This window comes from Euleptes europaea, chromosome 5 (genome assembly GCF_029931775.1).
Source record: "Euleptes europaea isolate rEulEur1 chromosome 5, rEulEur1.hap1, whole genome shotgun sequence".
NCBI classification, from domain to species: domain Eukaryota; kingdom Metazoa; phylum Chordata; class Lepidosauria; order Squamata; family Sphaerodactylidae; genus Euleptes; species Euleptes europaea.
The window spans coordinates 59,951,843-59,976,259 of record NC_079316.1 but is presented as its reverse complement, the minus strand read 5'-3'; the positions used below and the strand labels follow the sequence as shown (position 1 = coordinate 59,976,259).

Here is a 24,417-nt window from a genome sequence, read left to right as displayed (position 1 = left end):
AATAGTGAAGGTGGCAGCAGCAAGCTGGATACTAAAACTGAAGAGTAACCCATCCCAATTCTTACCCAAAAACAGTAATACTGATGATGATGAATAATTAAGCCAAGTGTTGGAAGGTAGAATCATTGCCAGAACCCTAGGAAAGTCTACCACTGATGCCCAACTGACAGGAGAGAAGCTAGAAGAAGCAGACTCTGCATATTCCTTTTGCATGCCCCTCCCAGCCAGAAATGGGAGACTGCAGCAGAGATCCTTGCAATTGATCAATCCCAGTTCCAGTTGAATTTTACTTTTCAGCATTTCTTCTTTTTCATAACTGAGAAATCCCATATTTTAACCATATCCAGAGCCCCACCACACATTACTTTTCTCAGAAGATGACTGTCCATAAAGGATAAAAGCATAAGCCACACAATTCATGCCAACCATTTTGTTGTGGACAAACAATGTGGAAGTTACAACTGATTCTGTTTTCCAGTGTGGGTACCGTAGAGAAATGTATGCATAATAACTAGACATGGCAATCTACATATATTAAGTAGTCTGTTCTACACAGAGGAGCTTTCAGTGTAGGAAAACTGTAAAGAGAAAGATGAGAAAGTATCTAGAATGAAATAGACTATTTTAAAACTGGGCTTCAAGTGTACTTCACTAAAACTGTCTATAATAAAAGTCTCTATTCTTTTCTACACAGGTAAAAGGTCCCATGGAAATTACTTCTAGGCTTGTTTGTTCAAAGACTTGCATTCTGAAAATAAAGGATCTTCAGTCACACCTTTACATACCTATACTGTCTGGAAGGTCCAAGAGTTCATTGTGCTGTAGGTCGAGTTTGGTGATCTGTGTGCAATTTCCAATCTCCTTTGGAAGATGTTCAAGCTGATTGTGTGCTACATCCAGCGTTATGAGGTTACACAACTCACCTGAAAGTGACCAAGATACAGAGTAAGAGAAAAGAGTAATTCAGCTTAGGACTGTACACTGAATACAAGTGTAAACATCATCGATAACTATTAAAAAGCAACCAGTGAATCCCATCCATGCCTTCAGTTTAAGAGTCTGAATCTGCTTTGCACAATGAGACTACTAGACCACAGTTTTAATGGAAGCAGTGCTTAGAAGAGGAAAGCTCTGTGCCATCACCCTCCTCTTAGGCTGCTTTAGCTTTTCCTACCTCCTGAATTTTCCTTACCTTGTTAGTACTCCAAATATTAAGTTCCAACCCTACATTTCTGTTTTATTTGGCTAATCTAGTGAAGTGGTAATAGATTCAATAATCACTTGATGCCAGTATTTTTCCTATGAGACAAAACAGTATATTCACTTCTGCCTTCTGTTGGGTTTGTTCTAAATTGGCATAATAGCCATTGCTTTGAATAATGTACAATCCTGAAGCCATCTAGGTGGCATCATATTTACAAGGGACTAAAGGAACACTTTTTTTTGCATCAAGTAACAGTTGACTTATGGCAACATCATGGGGTTTTCAAAGCAAGAGATGTTCAGAGGTGGTTTGCCACTGCCTGCCTCTGCATCACAACCCTGATACTCCTTGGTGGTCTACCAAATACTAACCAGGGCCAACCCTGGTTAGCTTTGGACATCTGATGAGGTTGAGTTGGCCTGAGGTATCTAGGTCAGGGCCTAAAAATACTGGTTAGCCCCAATTTGAGAATTATGTTTTTTTTTTAAAAAAAACCTGTTCCATCAACACACTCATCATACCGCAGTATATTCAAATTTTGATTACATAAAGCTAATTTATAAATTAAGCTTTTTGCACCTGAAAATAGAAGTTTTACCAGTAAGTATTTGCTCACACTGAAAATGAATATATTTAACTTGTTTAATGTGCTTATTTTAAACAACTGAAATACAGATGAATAACTTCCCACCAAGAGACAGTTTATTTGACACAGAACATAAGCAGTTGTTATCTCATTTATTTTATCATAAGAATAAAAACAAACTGCTTAATATTGTCATAGCTTAATAAGCTCCTGTTTTCACTAGTTTTATAGCCCTCTTAAAGTCCACTGACACTCACTAAACTGAAAAAAAATAAAACACACAAACAGTGGGCTACTTTTTCCTTCCAATATTTTCAACTTTAGATTAATTAAAATCATTGTGGTGTTGTCAATACCCCTTCTATTGTAGATTTTGCTCTGCTGATTATTCACTGGACATACACTGGATTAAAAATAAAAATCAAACCTAAGATAATACCTCCAAATACTTACACCTGAATGTTAAAAAGCCTCTTACAATATTGTGTAGAGAAACCATCTGGTTAAAAGAAATTTTTAATTATATATATAACAGTTATAGAATAAATATGGAAAAATCAGTATACAGAAAAAGAAATATAGATTTTAAAAAGTCAAATCTCAATTTATTTATTTATTTATTTTTGAGAAACCATCTGGTAAAGTGTTGGAGAAAATATTCTGCTGAGTGCATGGGGCCCTGGCACTCCCCGGGAACGCCCCCCGGGATGCCAAAATGCCCCCCTGAATGCTGGCACGGGCCTTTACACCGCTGAAACACCGGTAGAAGGCCCAGTTGGTGCCCCAAGGCAGTGCTGCCATGGCAGCGCTGGGAGACCAGCATCCAGCGATGGCGTAAGTAGCCCGGGCGCCGGCATGGGGGATCCCAATGCCGGCACAGCCCCTTCCTGGCCTCCTGAGGACTTTCGCCCTCAGAAGCAAGGAATCCGCTGAAATGTAATCTGCTTTGGCCTCCACCGTGGAGAAAGGTGGGCTATAAAGGAAGTAAATAAATAATAAATATAGGTGAAGATAGGAGGCAGATAAAAATAGGCTGGATAATGGCTGAGAATGGGGAAGGGGAAAAGGAGAGGTTGCCAGGAGATGGGAAAGAGGAAATAGTGTGGGGAGGAGGATACAGGTGAAAGTGAGGTGCCACCCCACAAATCCCTGATGATTCCCTACTGTGCAAGTGGATCTGGCCCAGTAGCCAACACCACACAACTGGACCACAGTTTTCCTAGGTAGAGGCTTCCAGGGGAGAGAAAAAAGCAAGAAAAGGGGAGAAGGCATGGGAACTTTCTGGAAATGGAAACAGGAAATAGTGGGGGAGGGGGAAATGAGATGCCTCCCACAAGTCCTTGTGGGTTCCCATTTGTCCTAAGCTGTTTCTTTAAACCTGTTTAAATACAAAATACTCAATAAGTAGGCAAAAGTAGAGAGTCTCACACTGCTTCTCCCTGTACTATGAGAAACTCTGAGTTTCTTATAAATAACTGTCCTATGCAGTGCAGCATGAGAAACCCCTTACCACCTCACTTAGCTGGAGTGAGGGGAACATGCTGAGCAGGGGCCCTCTCCAAAGGAGCCAGGTTTGTGAAGGCCTGGTTTTTATTACTATTTACGCTAAATATCTGAGTAAGCAGAAAGTGTTTCACTTTTCAGGTGAACCATTCCTATTATGGTCGCTTCACTTCACTGTCGTACAAAACTTGTTGAAGATGAGCCTATTAATATCTCTTTTCTGCAGCAGCCTATGGTCTATGCCATGAGACCAGGGGTGTTTTCTAGTGGGTGGCCCCATCTGCCAAAATAGGCTGATACTTTGCCTGGCGATCTTGCCATCAATCTGTCACTGCAAAAGAGAAAGAAGCAGGCATACTAGGTGAAGGGGAAGGCAAAGAGGAAAGCCGGAAAGGCATATCATCTTGCCTCTACTCCTCACTTGTGTACAGCTCTCTTCTCAAATCTTTCCTCTAGAGATAGGGGAAAACACAGAAAAAAGAAAAAATAAGAATGGAAAAGTAGACTCTTCTCATCTTGGCCACCTTCCCTTTACCTCATATTCTTATTCATGCACCCTTTTAGTCTTCTGTATTGTTGCTTAAAGTAATATAGTGAAGTTCTGACCCATTTGAGGGCCTCTGCTTTTAGAACACAGGCACCTATAATCTATTCAATTTCAATTTTATAAAATGCCTCTCAATTTGTAATCCCAATATTCCTAAACGGGACACACAAACATACCTAATAAAATGTGAAAGCTAATACACTAGGTAGTCCTAACAACCATTTCAAATAACAGAAATGCCTCAAATTCAGTCTGACACTCCTCTCTAGTTCATCATATTTCTCATGCCTGCTGTCTGACTCACTATCAATTTACATTCTTCTATCCCACTCTACATATTTGCTGCTTCAATGGAATGTAGGTTTCCTAGACAGATACGGAAAATAAACTGATCTAACTTAGAGGGAAGATATTCCTGTTTCTCAGCAACAGATGTTGGAATAACTCCTCATAATAACTATAGGGTAATATCAGTTAAAACAACTCCGAGAAGATGGAAATTCTTTGATGGCATCATTTGGAGCCATGGTGAGTAAAGTGATGGCCACTGGCCCACTCAACAGCACCAAAGTAATCTAGACAATTTTAAAATGATAACAAAGTTCTTGCTCCAACAGTAAAAACAGCTAAATGAGTGTTCACTATTCTGCATCCCAAGCAGAGATTAAGGGCCAAATTAGGCATAAGTCTGAAAACCTATTGGGTAGCTCCATGCCTGCAGTTAGCAGGTTCCCTGTTGGTCCTCCTCAGACTGACCTCAGTCACAAAGGGGACACAGGTTGTCCTCCTTCCTACCTGCCCACTAACCACACAGCTCTTTTTCTCTTTGAGAGTGCTTGAAGCAGCAGCAAGGGTTGACTCCTTGGCCTCTACCTGAGACAGGGGCTTAAACAGGCCCTCGCTGGCTCTACACCTCCATTCCCCCTTCAGCTGCGCTGAGTGTCAGTGGAGGCTCCTATGTCCCAACTGAGAGAGTTGAACACAAGAAGTTGGCCTCCTCTCCATCTCACTGGGCTGCTGTTCAAACACAACTGTGGTTTCATTGCTTATTATGTTTTTCAATTTATGTGTTAGCCATTTTGAAAGCTTAGGCTGAAGGACAGGAGAAAAATTCTTAAACTAAAAAAGGGCCTGGAGAGAAATTCTTAAAATTAAAGAGAGTTTCTTTTCCTGTTGTCTGATCTGGCCACAAATGATTGAAAACTATACTGTCTCTGAAAGGTTTCACATTGTTTTTAGAGAGCACTTGTGCTAGCTAAAGGCCAGTTCATACAGGTTAACTTCCATGTGATCCCACGTAACTGAATAAGATTGCATGGACACATGAATTATGAAAACTCATGTTCTCACTCTAAGGAGGACGGCATCTTCCAACTCGGGTGATTCCTACTGGCTGCTCAAGGAGGCGGGAACCAAACTTCAACTTCCTGTCTTCTGGGTGGGAATTGCCCACTCCTCCTCAGTTCATTTCCTACCTAACCAGGGAGAGCAGCAGCTCAGCAGCTCTCTGCTGCATTTTGGTCGTCATCTTAGGGAACTTCTAATCTTTGCCTTTAACTTCGGTTTTCCCCTTCTACCTTTTAAGCCTTTGCCGAGGGGGGTTCTCTCCATTCCTACTACCAACCTTTTGCTTTCTTCAGCTCTTCTTCTAAATCTACGCCTTCCCCTCTCCCTTCATATTCCCGCCAAAACAAGATGAAAGACGGCCTAGAGAGCAACACAGACAGCTTCATTTCTGAGGAAGACATGGATTCAGGTCTCCTCTCAGCCCTACCTCAGCAAGATGAGGAGCCCTCCTGCCACCACAATCGCATCAGAGCAGAGGAGGCTAGTGGGAGCAAGCCAATTGCAGTGAACAGAAAAGGATTCCACACTCAGGTCCTTCCTTTTGTTCTTACCACAACTTATCTTGACCCAGGTCGGATCAAAGGAGCGCCCAATGGTGAAACAGCAAAGGTCCTTTTCCCAGGGCAGGTTGTTTATCCAGAACAGCTCAATTCCAGCAATATTGCTCAGACACAACTGATAAGAGCACCCAAACAGGGAAAGCAGTGACGCCATGCTGACAAAAGTGGGGGGAAGATTAAGCTTGTTCCTAGATCAGTGGACCCGATCACATCCCGACATCTGCGTACAACAGACAATTCAAAAAGGTCACCTTATAAAAGGTGTAGTGGTTAAGAACGGTGGTTTGGAGCGGTGGACTCTGATCTGGAGAACCGGGTTTGATTCCCCACTCCTCCACATGAGCGGCGGAGGCTAATCTGGTGAACTGGATTTGTTTCCCCACTCCTACACACTAAGCCAGCTAGGTGACCTTGGGCAAATTACAGCTCTCTCAGCCCCACCTACCTCACAGGGTGTCTGTTGTGGGGAGGGGGAGGGAAGGTGATTGTAAGCCGGTTTGATTCTCCCTTAAGAGGCAAAGAAAGTCGGCATATAAAAACCAACTCCTCTTCTTCTTCATCTCCAAGCTTCCCCCAGATCATTTCATTTACTCCCCTAGGTCCCTGAAGAAAGAGAAGCCTTCAATTACCCTGGAAGTGATTCAACATCTGCAGATTCGAGCGATCAAGCTGGTGCCTCCATCAGAACTCTGCTTAGGCACACACTTCATTTTCATCACAGTATCCAAGAAAAACAGAGATTGGCACACCATACTAGATCTCAAACACATGAACAGGTATATAATTCAGAAGCACTTCAGGATGGAGACCCTGTGCTTGATCACCGAAACTCTTTGCCCAGATGATTTCCTGACATCAATTGATTTCACAGAAACATATCTTCACATCCCGATCCACAGAGATCTTTACAGGTACCTTTGGTTCGCATACCAAGATCAGTACTTTCAGTTGCAAGCCCTTTTCATTCGGCCCAGTTTCAGTTCCCAGGCTGTTCTCAAAAGGTGTTAGTGGCTTTAGTAGCACTAGCATGCAGAAAGGGCATCCAAATCCATCCCTATCTGGACAATGTACTAATCTGAGCCCCAACCAGGGATCTAAGCATCGTCCATATGACCAAGGTCATTCGGATCCTGGAGAACCACGGGTACTCGCTAAACAGTGAGAAAAGCAATCTAGTCCCATCTCAGAGACTGCAGAACCTGGGGAATCATCACTGATATCAGGAAAAACACACAGTTTCTCCCTCAAGAGAAAATAGGCATACTATCCAGTCTTGTCAGGCTGATGGTCAGATCAAGACATGCACAACTCACTGCCCTGACTCGTCTCCAAGGACTCATGATCTCATGCATAGGGTTAGTACCCTGAGCTTGCTTCCATGCCAGAACCCTGCAGTGGTTTCTCCTACCATTTCAGCTGGAGATTCTGCAAAAGAAGGACAAGAAGCTTCATTTTCCAATTCCAGTCAAGCAGAGCTTGCATTGGTGGTCGAACCAGCAACCTAGCCAAGGGTCAACAGTACCTCTACAACTCTCTAGTACAGATAATCATGGACACCAGTCTAACCGGATGGGGGGGGGCTTCTCTCCAGGGTTGACCGGCCCAAGGCTTGTGGTCTACTGAGAAAACTCAATATCAATGTCTTGGAACTCAGGGCCATCAACAGAGGACCACAGGTATTTCAGTCCCTAGTTGAGGACAAGCATGTCCTTGTCAGAATGGACATTTCGGCCAAGGCCCACATAAACAAACCAGGGGGGTCCAGGTCCTCATCTTTTTACAAGGAAGCCAAGAAAATCCTGACATTGGTGGAGACTCATCTTCTGTCCACTTCAGTAGAGCACATACAAGGGTCGCTCAACACCCAGGTTGACTGGCTCAGCCGTCAGGCCATAGATGAAAATGAAAGGTAGTTGAAAGGTAGTAGACAGATGTGGACAGCCGCAGACAGATCTGTTCATGTCAGCCTCCAACCATCTTCTGCCATGATTGTTCTCTCAATATCACCATCCAAGAGCGGAGCAGACAGACACCCTCCTGTTCCCTTGGTCTCCAGGACTAATGTATGCCTTCCCTCCTCTTCTGATCATTCTGAAGGACCTGAGGAAGTGACGGTGGGAGCAAGCGGCAGTTGTCCTCATTGCACAGACCAGTCCACCAATGGTACACAGGTCCACATCTTCTTGAGCAAGTTGGGAGCAAAAGGTTCAGTTGTTCTTAGAGGACTCTGACGCTCAGCGTACTTATTTTGTTGCTCATTTTTTGGACGAAGGGAGGTGGTTTTAGAGATGGGTATTATTTAGGTTTTATTGTTCAAGACAGTGGGTGTGTGTGTGTGTGTGAGAGAGAGAGAGAGAGAGAGAGAGAGAGAGAGAGAGAGAGAGAGAGAGAGAGAGAGAGAGAGAGAGAGAGAGAGAGAGAGAGAGAGAGAGAGAGAGAGAGAGAGAGAGAGAGAGAGAGAGAGAGAGAGAGACTGAGAGAGAGAGAGAGAGAGAGAGAGAGAGACTGAGAGAGAGAGAGAGAGAGACTGAGAGAGACTGAGAGAGACTGAGAGAGAGAGGAGTTGGCGATTCCCGCCCAGGAGACCTGAAGTTGAAATTTAGTTCCTGCCTCCCTAAGCAGCCAAACAGAATCACCCAAGCTGCAAGATAAGATGCAAGATGCCCTCCTTACTTCAGAGCAGAAGGAACCCTCACAGTAACTAACCAGTGTTCTCTCTCTCATCAAAATTTCCCTTTGGGAGTCAAAATAAGGGAGAAATCATAACATGAGTAAATCTATTAAGTGCTGGTTCACACAAAATACATACACGCCTATCTGCTCCTTGGACCACAGGCAGTTATGACAACACAAAAGGAGACTGCTTGACTGTCCTAATCAGTTTTATATCTCAGTGACTCAGTCTTTTAATGTTTCTTAAATCAGAATTAGGATGTGCAAAATTAGTAGGAGTATAATGATATTAAAGTATTTTCAACATTATTAACTAAGAAAGTTGGAAAATTCTTCATTATTTGCAATTTACCACTGAAGCATCATTTTCTATATTTCACCTACTCAAATTAACATGAGACACTGTCATGCATTTTTGCAATTTTAACATTTTTTTCAAGAACAAACTATTTTATGTACAATTCAATATTCCATCTGAAAAAGACACATTGTTTGGAATTAAGTAGATATCACTGAAAATTATCATGAACGTTGGTTTATATCCCGATCTGACTGAAGCTCATTTATTGACTTTGTCGAGTCAACCCCTCTCTGCTTTAACCAAACTCACAGGGTTATTGTGAGGATAAAATGGATGATGGAAGAGCAATGCAAGTTGCCCTAAGATAGGAAGGGACATATAGAAGTGTAAATAAATAAATGAAAACAGATTACTTCTTATGTCTGCAGCTGCGTGGATACAGAACCTTCATTAGTAGCTCGAGTTTGTCCCTTGGTTATTCTCCAGATCCAGGCCTACCACAATGCTTTTTCTTGAATGAGGGGCTCTATTTGCCAATGAATGCTGGTAACATTCAGAAACTCAGGTTGCACTGAACCCTCTCAATGGTTTCCAGTCAGAAAGAATACATTTGCAGGACAGTGGCTGATAGCCAGTGAAATATACTATTGCTTTATAAATGATTATCTTCAGGAATTGAAAAAGATAGTTCCGGATACTGACAACAATTCTTCACTCTACTTTTACAAGCACGGTTAAAATCTGGATACTCAATAATGCAGGTACTGACAGAAAGGAAATGAGTAAACACCATTAAAGCATTTAGTTTACTTACCAACTTCTGCAGGCAGGTGCTTGATTTTGTTCTCACGTATACTGAGCATGGTAAGTATTGACAAGTTCTTGATATCCTTTTCCACAGCTGTGATACGATTAAAGCGTAGATAAAGTGTGGTAAGGGAAGTTAGCCTGTACACCACTGGAGGAATTTCTCTAAGTTTGTTATGCCGCAGATCAAGCATACGGAGTTGCTTCAAGTTATCAAGAGAGTCAGGCAGGCTGGTAAGAGAATTTTCACTCAGGGCCAGAGTCACCAGATTCACAAGGCAGCCCACCTCGGCCGGTAGTGACTGCAGCTTGTTACCATATAAATAAAGTTCTGTTAACTGTGTTAACTCTTTTACAGATGATGGGAGAAGGTGTATAGACCGCTTAGCCAAGTCCAAGCGCACTGAATTTTCTTCCCGGCATTTATTTAGTTCTTTGATCACCTCAGCATTGCTGGATTTTTTGCGAGCACCTGGTGCTGGATTCGGTCGTTTTATTGTATTGTCCACTGAAAAAGCCACACCTGGCTGCACACTGCTGGAGTCCTTCTTCCCATCTTTGGCTTCTTTCCCTTTGGTTTTAGGCTCCCTCTCTTTGCTTTCTTTCCCAAATCCACCAGTGGCCTTGGCTTCTTTCTCTCTCTCCTTTGCCGAAGATACTTTGGGGTCTTTCTCCTTACAATCTTTTTCTTTTCCAAGATTACTACTCATGGTTTCTCAGTTTAACCAACACCACGTGAAACCCAATTTAAACCTTAGTTAACAAAGCTCAGTCAGCATCCACAAAACAAGGATCCTTAAAATAATTCATTCACTGCTGATCATGGAGTTTCAAGAGACAAAAGCCTTGGCTAGAAGCAGCAGGTTTGGTGGTGCAGTAGCCATCTGCTACATGTTGATTCCAGAGGTACTCTCCTCCAGTTCTGGTATCAGGAGATCCAACTGCTGAATTTAGATAATCAGAGGATCTTCATTAGAAACTCTGCAACATAAGAGCAGAAACATGTAACTATTAATGCAAGCATTGCTTTTTTTCAGATGACAAGCTGAAGGATTCATATCGGGCAGACATGAAATCATATCCTACAATCTCTGTTCTGTTCAAATTCTGAAGTGCAATAAAATATATATTTCCTCAGAAAATACTGCTGATGAATATTAATCAGGTAAAGCTGTTGAAATGAATGTGTGAAGCACAAAGATCTATAGTCCTTAAAATGATCAACTGCAAAACATTCAAGGTGACTGCCTTCCTAGTCTAATTAGAATATAAAAGTAAGTACATTCTTCCTTTCACCAATGCCTTACATTACTCTAGAACTAACGTTGTAGCGGTCCCTTTTTAAAAAGTTAACACACTGAAAATGGTATTGTCCATATATTTGGAGTGTATGAGAAACTAACTATAAAGTGTAAAAAAAAAAAACCTGAACAACATCTGCAGGGGACCCAAGTTTGTTAAACCTGCGGGCATGTTCTAATTTTGAAAACAGACAGGCACCACAACAACATGGCTGCCAAGGAGGCAGGGTCCATTCTCAAAACACTGGAGCACATCACAAAAATGTTTGGAAATTCCAAGCTATGCATCCTCCTATTGTAGAGGCAGCTGTTTCCTGATGACAAGAAAAATATTTCGCCATACCACTTTATTCCTCTCAATTCCAACACCTACTTTCATTCTTGTAATCAATACTACACTGCTTATAGCCAGTGAAGTTTTCACTCATGAAACTTGTCAAAATAGTTATTTTTTAAAAGTCACTCAGCAAATTGACACAAATCTAAAGGTTTGAGTCATACTCAGTAGATATGTAGAGTGGCAGTTAGTAGAGTTGAGACTAAAAGAAACACTTCCTGCCTTGACTTTGAATTGGCTTCCTGATAATGTTCTACCATTACATTTGATAGCTGACTTGCTGGGAAAGGAGACAGAGAAGGGAAGGTCAGTCAGTGGAGAATGGCAGCAAGGCAGGAGCAGAGAAACAATTGTTGTGAACAGCAGTAGGGGGAACTGAGAAAAGTTCAATTTATTTTTCAGGAAGCATTATGACCCTTCAAACGACACTTTCATTCCCCCAGATGGTTGCAGGTGAATAGTCAATGTCTCTCTACCCTCAAGCTTGCTAAACCTTTTAACTGTCAATAAAACAGGTACATTCAAACTTAACATGGGAGAAGAAAACCCTGACATATTACTAACTTCAGGATTTCTATTTAAGCAAGATCTTTTGTCGGCAATACATAAACCTCCATGTTTAGGGGCAGCACAACCGTACCAAATGGTGGAAACAAACAGCCAAAAAAAAATCACCTTCATGTCCTGCTAGCATGCAATGTTCCAGAGACATATGACCAGTCACAGTTGGAAATGGAATGCTCAATTAGCAGTAGCCAAGTTTAGTATCAAATTCTGAGAAAATTCCTTATAAAGAATAAACCGTTCTCTAAACAACCATGTAACATTCATCAGGGGAAAAAACCAAGAAATTATAATTCATTTGAGAAAAGCGACAGATTACACCATTTAAGATTTTTAACTTTTAGAACACTTCAAAATCTAAGTTAAGACCTTCAATAGCCAAGATGCAAGCAATTTCATCTGCAAGTTCCAGAAATTCTGTCACAGCAGAGAGTGCTCAGCTCCAGTTCCTGGTGGAAACAGCCAGGATTTATCAGGTCAGTCACAATAACTTATCTGGCCAGATTGCCCACTTCATATTATGCCCACTTCAGATAGCAATACTTTTGTTCTGCATTATCTCACTTGTGGCAATTGGAAACCGTTTGCACACTAGAAGCCTCTACCCATGTGGTTCCACAGAATGTATAATTTTGAGTTCTCTATCAGTGTTGCCATGGCAATTTACCATATAGTGCAATTTTGCATAATCTGATAAATCTGAAAGACATAAATTGCTATGAGTGATGGTCAAAGCTCCCATCTGATAACACCCACATTTCAAAAATGCTAGCACAATTGACATATTTGTTGATAGATGGGAAAATATGCAAAGGGATGACTGACTTTGGAAGCTATGCTATAACAGCACAAGTGAAAGCCAGAGACATATACAAGAGTACAGTGGACAAAGCTAAGGGCTGGTTCATACAGAGGATTCTGTGCAATCGTACCTGCACACACTGGATCACTGAAAAGTGCGAGCTGTTCATTACCAATATAGGAAATTATGGAGAAATTTCTGCCTCAGCTGTAGCCCTTTTTGAAGCCACTGTAGTCACAGGAATTTCCATAGGGAGAACGTATGTACCACTGGTACACACAATACGCAAGGATGTATAATGGAGAGTTTCTTTTTTACTATGTAAACCAGACCTAACTATATAGTGCTTGCACCATTATTCCTGAACTGTGCTTAGAATGGAACCTTGGATCACTTGGATCAGAAGGGTTCCTTCTGCTCTGAGTCCAGGAGGACATCTTGATTGATGGGTTATTCCCACCGCCTGCTTAGGGAGATAGGATTTAACTCTTCCCACCCTGTTTCCAGCACATGAAGAACCCCTTAAAGCTCAGTCTGATTACTTTCAAAGCTATTTTAAGACAGGAAGGAAAAACAACCATGTAACATCAACATTAATGTTAAAAATAAGACAGAACAAACTGCATTATAACATAGGAGAATTAAGAACAGGAATAATGAATATATGAGAAGACATGAGGAAAGGTAAGGAACTGTGTCCCATGTCACATCTGTATGACCCTTTCCATTACTGACGTATAAAGAACTTCTGCTTCCTATTGTCGCTCTCCTTATTTTCTGATTCATGCCACTTCATGCTTTTCTAGGTCTTCTTTTAGATCTTCCACCTTCTTTATTTTTTTGGGTGGGCAAGATGCCCTCCTGGCCTCAGAGCAGAAGAAACCCTCACAGTAAGTGATCCAAGGTTTCGTTCTCGGTCTGAGGTGTAGGGCATTTTGATTAATGGGACTTCCAAGAGCAGTGCCCCTATGTTCTGGGTGGGTTTTATTCCTCATCCACCACATGTTGCAGCACCCTGCATCCAAAGGCCACATCAGCTGAAAAGAAGGTTTTAAGCTTGTAGTGCTTCACAAAAATAGATATGGAAGACCATGTAGCTGCCCTGCATATTTCTTCCGCTGAGGCTTGATGATCGAAAGCTATGTTTGTAGCTGCGCTTCTGAGTGTGCTGTGATACCATGAGGTACTGGAATGTTGCTGGCCTTGTAAGCCTCACAGATACACTGTCTGATGTTGTAACTGACTGCCGATCTGGACATCCTTAGGCCTTTATTCAGTGCTGTTAGGAAAATAAATAAGAAGTCTGTCTTTCTGATGGCTTCTGTATGCTTGATGTAGATTCTGAGGGCTCTCCTTAGGTCTAGCATATGCCATGCCCTATCCTTATCACACTTAGGATGGGGGGGGAGAGAACAATGGTAATTGAATCTCTTAGTTTCTGTGAAATAAAGAGTTGACCTTAGAACTAATTGCCTTTATGGAAAACACAGAGCCCTTTCCTCGCTGATAGGGCTCCTAATTCAGATACTTTTCTGGCCTAAGTTACTATTGTTAGGAAAAGGGTTTTCATGTGAACCCATTTCGATGGCACTTCCCTCAATGGCTCAAAAGGTGCCTTGGTGAGAGCTGATAACACTATGTGTAGCATCCAAGAGTGAAAACAAGTGAACTGTGGGAGGATTGGTCTCAGTCACTCCTTTAATGAACTGCACTACGTGAGGGTGACTTGTTAGGAAAACCATCACCACTTGAGGGATAAATGTTGCTATGGCTGCCACCTGATGATGCAGGATAACCGCCTTCAGGTGTTGAGAAACCCCATCCTGTAAGGATAGCAAATTTCTGAGTCCCGGCTTAAGAGGGTCAATGCACTTTTACTGACACCATCAATAGAACGTTTTCCAGGAGGCATCAAATATCCTTCTGGTGAATCTTCTTCAGGATGCCAAAACTGTTTCTGTCACCTCTGGTGAATATCCTAGGCAGAGTAAGAGGTTCCTTTTGGAAGGGCTCTCAGTTTAACAGGCCAGCTCAATTCCATCCATACCAATCTGACAAATCGGCCAAGCAAGAAAAACCAAGTCCTATAAGGAAAGGTTGAAGGAGCTGGGTATGCTTAGCCTGAAGAGGGGAAGACTGAAAGGGGATATGATAACCATCTTCAAGTACTTGAAGGGCTGCCATATAGAGGATGGTGCCGAGTTTTCTGTTGCCCCAGAAGGTAGGAGAACCAACGGGTTGAAATTAAATCAAAAGAGTTTCCATCTAGACATTATGAAGAATTTTCTAACAGAGTGGTTCCTCAGTGGAACAAGCTTCCTCGGGAGGTGGTAAGCACTCCTTCCCTGGAGGTTTTTAAGCAGAGGCTAGATGGCCATCTGTCAGCAATGCTGATTCTATTACCTTAGGCAGTTCATGAGAAGGAGGGCATCTTGGCCATCTTCTGGGCATGGAGTAGGGGTCACTGGGCGTGTGGGGGAGGTAGTTGTGAATTTCCTGCATTGTACAGGGGGTTGGACTAGATGACACTGGTGGTCCCTTCCAACTCTATTATTCTATGAAAACAGAGACACCATCTTCTTACTGGTAGGGGGAAGGCTGCAAGCCTTTCAGACCGAGTGGGTTCAACAAACTATCGAGTACAACTACACCATAGAGCTCTCAAGTCTTCCCCCAGACCAGTTTGTACTAACCCCAAGATCCCAAAAGGAGGAAAAACGTTTAAGAATTGGTGGCCACTGGGGCCGATGTTCCTGTGTGGGCCCTTTTCGTGCCATTGTCTCTCCATGCGATTTAGCGCTTATGCATGCCTGCTTTCTTCCGCAATCCCAGGCCCTGTTCTCTCTCCAGGGTCTCTCCTTTATCCCCTATTGCAGCCAACAGTAATTGTGGGTCTGCATCTTCTTCCGAGAAGAAACCATCTCCTCTGGGCTCCTCTCATGCCTCTGAGCTCTCCATGAGGGGAGGAGGGGGGGGGAAAGGAGAAAGGAGGTGCAGGGAGGAAAAGACAGACATGGATTAAGGAAGGAAAGGAACTTTGAAAAAATAGCTAAGGAGAGCTCTTTCTCCATGCACTCCCTTTCAAGGGAGGAAGTCAAACTGAGCTCTAAGGGGATCTTCCCGCACTGGAGGAAGAAAAGTGAACACTTAATCCTGCCTCCCTAAGCAGAGGGTACGAACAGCCCATCAATCAAGATGCCCTCTGCATCAGAGCGAGAACTATAAATCACTTTTATATCAGAATTAATGTGGACCATTTTGAATATGTTTAGCCTCAACGCACCTGAAGTTTATTATAAAATTTATTAGAACTGATGGGCACAGCAATCCTCAAGGGGGGGCTGAATGGCCTTTGGAGCCGGCATTAGTACCACTTGTGCCAGATAAGTGGGCACTAACGCAGGGCAACTTATGCTGGCTCTGGGGAGCAGCATGGGGCTCAGGAGCTGGCGCTGACTCCCCAGCAGTGTTTCCCCGGTGCAAGGGCTCACGCCTAAAGGGACGTTTCCGGGGTGTTTATGGGGGCGGAGCTACCTTTTGTTGGCTCCCTAAGCCCTTTTGGCCCAGGAACGCCCTTTTTTGCAGACTCCAAAGTCACGCCTGCAAAAAGGGTGATGCAGCCCCGTGGAATTCAATGGAGATTTTCACGGGGCTTTCCTTAAACAAACATTTTTGGTTGCTGCAGCTAGCACCAAGCGGCTCAGGAGGTGGTGTGGATGTATTGTTCCTGAGCCTGCCATAACCACCTCCCCACTCAAGATTGCGCTGTAAATTCCATGGTATACAAGTAGTTATGTTATGTCATGACTTCCCCCAAATATGGAATTACAAAAGGCTATCAGAAATTTAAACAATTTACTAGCTAGCATCAGTCACCTTTCCTCTGCCTTCCTATTTTACTTGCTACAAATTCTGTCTACATCAGCCCCCCCCCCACCCCATGCCATTCAGTTATGCAGAACAGCCTTGGCCTCTGTTCAGGAGAGTAGGATTTTATTATTTTCACCATCCTGCTCTTTCTGCCCCCAATTAGATGCTCAAAAATCACAAGACTGTGCTTCTTAAGAAGTAAAGATCTACTTTATTTCAAGATGAAAGGAGGAAGTAAATTCAGCTCAAGACTGAACATCAAAAAAGTAGAATATCTGTACATAATACAGAGGTAAGAACTAAGGCTCACACAACAAAAGAGACACACCTCTCACTGGCCTTATTCTATACACTCGTTAAAGCAATACACACATACTTTCAGTTTATTGTTGATGCTATTTCTGGTGGTTGTGTTTAACTTAAATGCATGGATCAACAGTTAAAGAGATAATGTATTTCCCAGTCTATGTTTTGGGAAGTAATCACATGCCATAAGCTTTTCTCATACATTAAGTTGGTGATATCTTTGTGCATGGTCATAGGGAATCATTTTCAAGAGGAGTTCCATTTTTAGAAGCATAAAAAAGCAGTGCATTGTTTCACACTTTGCATAATTATCATGCCTTAAGCATTAAAAAGCGAAGTGTGAAAGGGAGGCTGCATCGCCAAGTATATACCGGACATACTACAAAGGAACCATGGCTGATCATAGATCCCTGGTACTTATCCAGCATATTTGGAAATTTCCCATTTGTATATCACCATTTAGCAGATATTCAGCATAACTCTATGCAGAGGAACCCCTCTGCATTAGATTGCACTGAGTGAGTGGAGCCTACTCCCCAAACAAGTACTGCAGGTTCTGAAATCCACATTGCTAACTATGTTGGAAAGGAAGGACTGCCAACCCCAGAACTTGCTGGCAAGTGAATAAGCAGAAAATATGAGAGAACACAAACAAGAACACAGCAAAAAATAAGTTGGGAAGTCTTACAATGCATTTCTGATTCTATGAAACATGTAAATACTTGATTTTGTTCTTGCCTAGAAAGATACAAATACTTAAAATCTGTTATATCTGCAAATATTGTCCATGAAGAGCACAGCAAATATTTTAAATTGCTATTCGGCCACAGGTGCAAAAAATTATACCGTGCCATTTTTATCATTCACGATCCTATGCTCACTTAAGGACAACTGAAACATACAGGAACATTTGAAACTTTTCTTCAGCTGTTACATCACTTTACTACACAGAACACATCCAAGATGATAAACAGGTTCACAACATTACATCACAAGGCAAGATAAACAAATAAAAGAGGAACGATAAGTCACTTGTTCATAAGGAAACAATGAACACAACAATAAGTCTTTTGTTAAGAGAACAGCAAGGATGCCTGACCAAAAAGCTCAATCCAGGTCTCTGAGCTCCAGGGCTGGAACACACATTCAGATATCATTCTTAACAAGAGGTAGATCGAAAGGATGTGTGTGTTAAGTCACTTCCAACTCATGGTGACGCTATGAATCAATGTCCTCCAAAATGTCCTATCTTTGACAGCCTTGCTCAGGTCTTGCAAACTGAAGGCTGTGGCTTCTTTTATAGAGTCAATCCATCTTATGTTGGGTCTTCCTCTTTTCCTGCTGCCTTCAACTTTTCCTAGCATGTCTGTCTTTTCCAGCAACTCTTGACTTCTCATGATGTGACCAAAGTACAACAACCTCAGTTTAGACATTTTAGCTTCTAGGGTCAGTTCTGGCTTGATTTGATCTATAATCCACTGATTTGTGTTTTTTGTTGTTGTTTTTGGCAGTCCACGGTATCCATAACACTCTCCTCCAACACCACATTTCAAAGGAATCTACTTTCTTCCTATTAGCTTTCTTCACTGTCCAGTTTTCACAGCCATACATAGTAATAGGGAATACGATGGCAGGAATTAACTTGATCTTGGTCGCTAGTGACACATCCTTATACTTAAGAATCTTCTCTAGTTCCTTCATGGCTGCCCTTCCCAGTCTCAATCTCCTTCTGATTTCTTGGCTGCAGTCTCCCTTTTGGTTGATGATGGAGCCAAGGAATGGAAAGTCTTGAACAATTTCAATTTCCTCATTGTCAACCTTAAGATTGAGTAATTCTCCTGTAGTCATTAGTTTTGTCTTCTTAATGTTCAGCTGTAATCCTGCTGTGGCACTTTTTCTTTTAACTTTCAGCAGTAGTCATTTCAAGTCTACACTATTTTCTGCCTGTAATGTAGTGTCATCGGCGTATCTCAAATTGTTGATGTTCCTCCCCCCAATTTTCATTCCACCTTCATCTAAATCTAATCCAGTTTTCCTAATCCAAAGGATAGAGAAGTACTATTTTATCTCATGTCTGAATACTTGTATTAGGCATAAATGCCCAACATACTGTTCAAAGTTGTGGCTGGGACAAAGGCATAATGGTGGATTCCAGACAGAGATCTTCATACACAACACAGTTCACACACCAAACTTCAGTATCCCAGCAAATCAAGCTGCACTGCATCATAGTAAGGCACTAGACATTACATGCGATCCCAGGCTGAAAATAACCACTAGCCTGTTCTGCTGGGATGAATAAGATTTGTCTCAAGACAAGACAAACCTGTGTACCTTCAGTTCACTGTAACTCTGACAAGTGGTATAAAGGGCTTTCCCCTTTTTTCATCACCTCCTGGAAAGGAAAGGGGAGGGGAGAGGGAAAGGGATGCGAGAGGAAATGGAAAGGAAAGCTACTTGAGCTGCCTCCAGAAGGCTGCATGCTGGGCTGAGTCTTGCCTCCTTCTTGGAGCAAGGGCAAGGAAACAGTCTCACATTCTACCTCAACAATGGAACTCTGTATGTATTAAAGGGCTCCATTTGGAAGGATGCACTCCAGTTTACTAGAATGGCTGTCTTTTTTGGAATGTCCAGCAGACAGAGAAAAAAGAAGAAACTCTCTACTACATTCATCCATCAGAGAAAACAGCATAACTATTTCATGAGTCTGTGCTAGGGGGGATTCCATCACAACTGCAATCACTTGGGAAAATACAGATAAGCTCATTTCTCCCCACTGTCTTTCTGCAGGAAGAAAAGCCAAGTCCATGCTAAACGTTCTTACACCCTCCCAGCTTTAGCAGTAGGAGCCCCTCCCCCCAAGCTTCTTGTAAGAGATGGGAAGAATGGCACATGTGGAGTGTGTCATAGCAGCTTCTAGGAATAGGAAGGGGAGAGGCAAGAGATTCAAGGAATGACTGAACTCCCCTAGTTAACTGCAAGGCTCACACTATAAATTTTGTAACTGTGGTGCTATTTAAGCACATTTTTATGGTTTTTAAAAAAGTAAAATATAACATCCCTAAATATCAGGGCACCACTGTGAAGCCAAAAGGACCTCAAGTTTAACAAGTCACACAATGTGCCCTTTTCTTTCTGCAAGTCTGATTACAAGATCACTTTGTAGTTGCCAACAGGTATGGAAACACATTCCAAATTAAGTCATGATACTTAGCAACTTCAAAGGACTGGGAAGAGGTTGAAAAAAAGATAGAAACCTTTTCGAACAGATGCTTCGAAGTCTGTTAGAATGATGCATCAGATTTTAACACAGAATATATGTGTTCCATGACATTTCTACTGTGAGAAAGGGGGAAAAACAGACAGCCTTGCCATATGCCAGTTAAATACTCTGCAGCATCTAAAAGCTACAAAAATTCATGAATCCAAGGAGTATCTACATTTCAGCTATCAAAAGTGTTCACAGCTCACTAATCAAGCAAAAGTAATCTGTATGTCCCAGGAATAATTGTAAGCTTTGGATCTCAATACGTTTCCAAATGAAGTTAGATGGGAATCAAAAATATATGAAACAAACCCAGTTTAAAAGATTTGTGTGCTTTGTACTTATACACATGTACTTTTCCAGGCATTAATTTGCATTTTTTTTCTTTGTACATATTATTCTACCTTTTCCGTTACTATGTAACTGTAATTTATAGATTGGCATGATGGAATTAAAAAAACCTAACTTTTCTATTGTGTGGGTGTAAAGTGCCTTCAAGTCGCAGGCCAACTTATGGCGACCCCTTTTGGGGTTTTCATGGCAAGAGACTAACAGAGGTGGTTTGCCAGTGCCTTCCTCTGCACAGCAAACCCTGGTATTCCTTGGTGGTCTGCCATCCAAATACTAACCAGGGCTGACCCTGCTGAGCTTCTGAGATCTGATGAGATCAGGCTAGCCTGGGCCATCCAGGTCAGGGCTAACTTTTCCATTACTTCAACATATTTTCCACTTTAGCTGGAAAACGATGAGGTAGGACTTATCTAGTCAGAAAGAAATGTATTTTGGTCTGTGGAATTTAATGACTAGAACAAAATGCATTTTATAACACCAGCTTTTTTTCATCTTATAGGACAGGACAGTACACTGAACTGGTAAATAAATTCTAGCATGGATGATGAGGTAAATGCCGTAATCCATGCAACTAAGACTGCAAGAGAAAGCTACACTGAGAGAACTCTCTTCTTCATGGATGTTAGATGTGTTAAATTAATTACTAACAGTCAAGATACCTAATGGGAACCTCTGTGTTCACAGGCAATATGCCACTTCCAGGGTGGGGGCAACAGTGGGGGAGAACTACTTGCCTGTATTGCTGATCAACACATATTGGACTGGGACCAATGTCAGTGTAACCTGAGGCAGTTCCCACTTTAAGGACTGCAATCAAGACACAACATTTTTCATGTATTACAATTTAAAAACTTCCTTTCACTGCACAAAGAGACTAACTCCAGCAGGAGACCTCTCACTTCAGAAAGGCAACTCACAGTATTAAGCAGAGTCTGAATAATTTGTTTAATTTTATTTCATATCCTAATGTTTATATTAAAATCAACAGTCACATTATTGCAAAACAATACAGCTGCTAAATGTTTCTGCTTCTAAAAACAAATTTTATATTATTTTTCATAAATCCTCAAAGCACTTCTAATGTAATATCTCAATAATCCATACCAAAATACTGCAAAAAAGAAGGTAGTTGATAGGTGATTAGCCACATCACCCTGTGACTTTGCAAATTTGTAGGAATTTGAAATAGGAACTCCTAGTCCACAGTTCTCACTCTAAATTAATATGCTGTACTTCAGTTTATTATTATCTGGTTTAAAAATACCATAACTAGCACACTAGTAAATTTCAGTAAACACACAGATGAAATTTACTTGAAGTTTTGTCAGTTGAGAACGTCAATCACAAACTTCCTGAAACGCAGCTCTTTTAAGCCTAGAATAGTGAAGAGCTAAAATGCAGTTTGGGGGGTGGGGGTGGGCAGATTTTCACAAACTTGCATTCCTCCACAAAATGTCCTCTACACCTGTGATTCTTCAGAGAGGTAGGTGCAAAAAACAAGATTTTCAATGGGAGAAAGAACTTAAGTGTCACACACCCAGATTTGGCCACATAACAGCCGAGAATGAAGCAAGTCTCATATCGCCCTCATTCTGGGGTGGGGAGAACAGTAAGTTGGCCAGAGATCCCTCTGTTTCCATACTAGTGGAATGCAGAGGTGTTGAACTCAATTGTTACAAGGGCTGGATATGACATAAATGTCACTTGGTCGGGCCGAGCCATGCCTTGCCAGCCCAGACTGAGAGATTGGGCAGCTGTCTCGTGGGTAAGAGCTCTCGAAGGGCCGGATCCGGCCCTTGGGCATTATGTTTGACACCCCTGTGTTAAGGCCTTTGATGCTGCCAACTGATTAGCTACGTGGTACGGTGATGTCATGCTGGGTACACAATCCCTGAATGGTATGCATGCCACAGTGAGAAAGAAGGAAAGAGCTGTTCTTAAATTGATGATGCTGAAAGCCAGGAACAGCAAGGCAGCAGAGAGGTGGACAACTGGTGAGCTGGGGGGAAATAAGTGTTCCAGGAACGCCTTTTTGAACTTAAAATATTTACTCCTCTGAGTATTTCATGCACTACTAGCCTAGATCAACAAGATTTGCAATAAATGTCAAACTGATCCTATTTTTATTCTATTTTTGTACAGTTACAGCCTGGAAAACATAGAAGTTACATTACAAAGTAACCTAAAGGATTGCAAGGAATTCGTAAGATATTATTTCTTCAGCATCCAATTTGTAATTTTTAAACATTTAGGTTGAACCACGTAAGTTATTGGCAACATTTCTGTGAAATGATGTTATAATACTGAATGCAAAACTAAATTGTAAAGGTAAAAGTTTGTATCTAATTGTTAAAATATATTGTGAAAATAAACTAAAGTGGGGGGAAATACATGACTACACAAAGAGTTCCCATGTCAGAGGGGGTGAAGAGTACAAAGAAAAAGAAACAATATGGAAAATCTAGAATGTTCAGAAGCGTGGTTTACCTAGCATAAACACAGTTGACAGATGGTACAGCACCATTTGAACATCAATTTGCCGTCAATTCACAGCTGATTTATGGTGACCGCAGTGGGGTTTTTCAAGGCAAGAGACGTTTATAGGTGGTTTGCAATTGCCTGCCTCTGTGTCTGGTATTCCTTGGAGGTCTCCCATCCAAATAGGGCCGACCTACTCCCATCCGACAGGGCCGACCCTGCTCATCTTCTGAGATCTGACCAGAACCAATGTACAAGCTTCATTTAAACATTCAATCCACTGTAATTCAATAAAATATGTACAAACTTGGCTTGTGCCATCATAAGTGCAGAGTCCTAAACCACCATTCCTTTACCACACTCCACAACATAAGGGAGGAACCCAGGTGTATACATGAGCGTATCACAAGCTGTGTTTGTACACATTTTTATTTAACACAGTTAAATTGGACATCAGAACATAACCATAAAAATAACTTTAAAAGTCATGGAGCTTTATGGACACATACAGTCCCCCTGGGAAACAAAGATGTTTAAGCTCTCATTTTACTTGCTGTTTTAAGGGTTCTTTAATCATCTAGTGCTTGAAATGGATTAAGATCACCCTTGGCAGATATGTAAATTGCCATTAAGCAGGGTTTTTTAAAAATATCAGATTTGTATGCAGTCAGCAGGAATTGAAGTATTTTGGGTCTAATTTGGGACCTTCTGATCCCCTCTCCACTGCTGAACATCAGTTCTATAAATCAGAGTCCAAATTAACATATACACAAGCCACAATAAATAAGCACTGCTAATATAGTATGAGATGAGCATTACCCAACTGTTAGAGCCAACTGAGGTCCCCTTGTAACTAACATTAATAACCTTTTATTTATTTCATTTATAGTATGCCTTTTTCACGGGATAAAGGAATATACTCCAGAGCCAGATCCCAAGACTTCCTCAAGTATGCACATGTGTTTAGGAAAGGACACATCAACAGCTGTCTGCACACTATCTACAACTTATGACATTATCTGACAATGCAGTTATGCCGATGCATCATAAAACTGTATGACACTAGTACCAAGGATTCTTACATCTCAATCCCACAAATAACTTTGTGTTTGATCCTATTGCCCTTCATTATTTTCCGTGCATTCTCACTTCTGTAGAGAACCTTGTATGGGACATTTTCTGTCAAATGGCATAAATAGTGCATTTTTCATTTTTATACAAAAGAAAATTCTCATTGTATTGTTTTGTAAACCAGGGACAAAGTTAGAAACAACAGCAGGACAAAGGACTGTATTACATAAAAGTGTAACTTATAATTAAACCAAACATAGCCATCACATAGATTTAACCTATTTTTATTTCCACTTTAATGGTATTACTTACTTGTGCACAACATTCAAAATCAGAATGCAAGCAAAAGACTATCTAGCATTTTCATTTAAGCCTCAGGCTTATCAGTTCTATGTAACAATAAAAATTTCTTAATGTTAAGTATGTTGCTCCACAATGGGGACCCAAAGCAGCTTACATCTCTCCTCCATTTTATCCTCCCAACAACACTGTGAGGTAGGTTAAGCTAAGAGTGTATGGCTGGCCCAAGGTCACCCCAGTGAGA

The 24,417-nt window shown here is 41.6% G+C and overlaps 1 protein-coding gene across 1 annotated transcript in view; it reads right to left on the bottom strand.

Moving 5' to 3' along the window:
* The window catches only part of SHOC2 (SHOC2 leucine rich repeat scaffold protein), a 33,881-nt gene extending 23,561 nt beyond the window's left edge, over positions 1–10,320 (bottom strand). The window contains exons 1-2 of the mRNA XM_056849593.1: positions 9,536–10,320; positions 786–923 (exon numbers count right to left, since the gene is read on the bottom strand). Coding sequence (XP_056705571.1) covers positions 786–923; positions 9,536–10,238 — 841 coding nt within the window. The 5' untranslated portion in view covers positions 10,239–10,320. The remainder of the gene's footprint in view (positions 1–785; positions 924–9,535) is intronic.
* Positions 10,321–24,417: the final 14,097 nt, after the last annotated feature.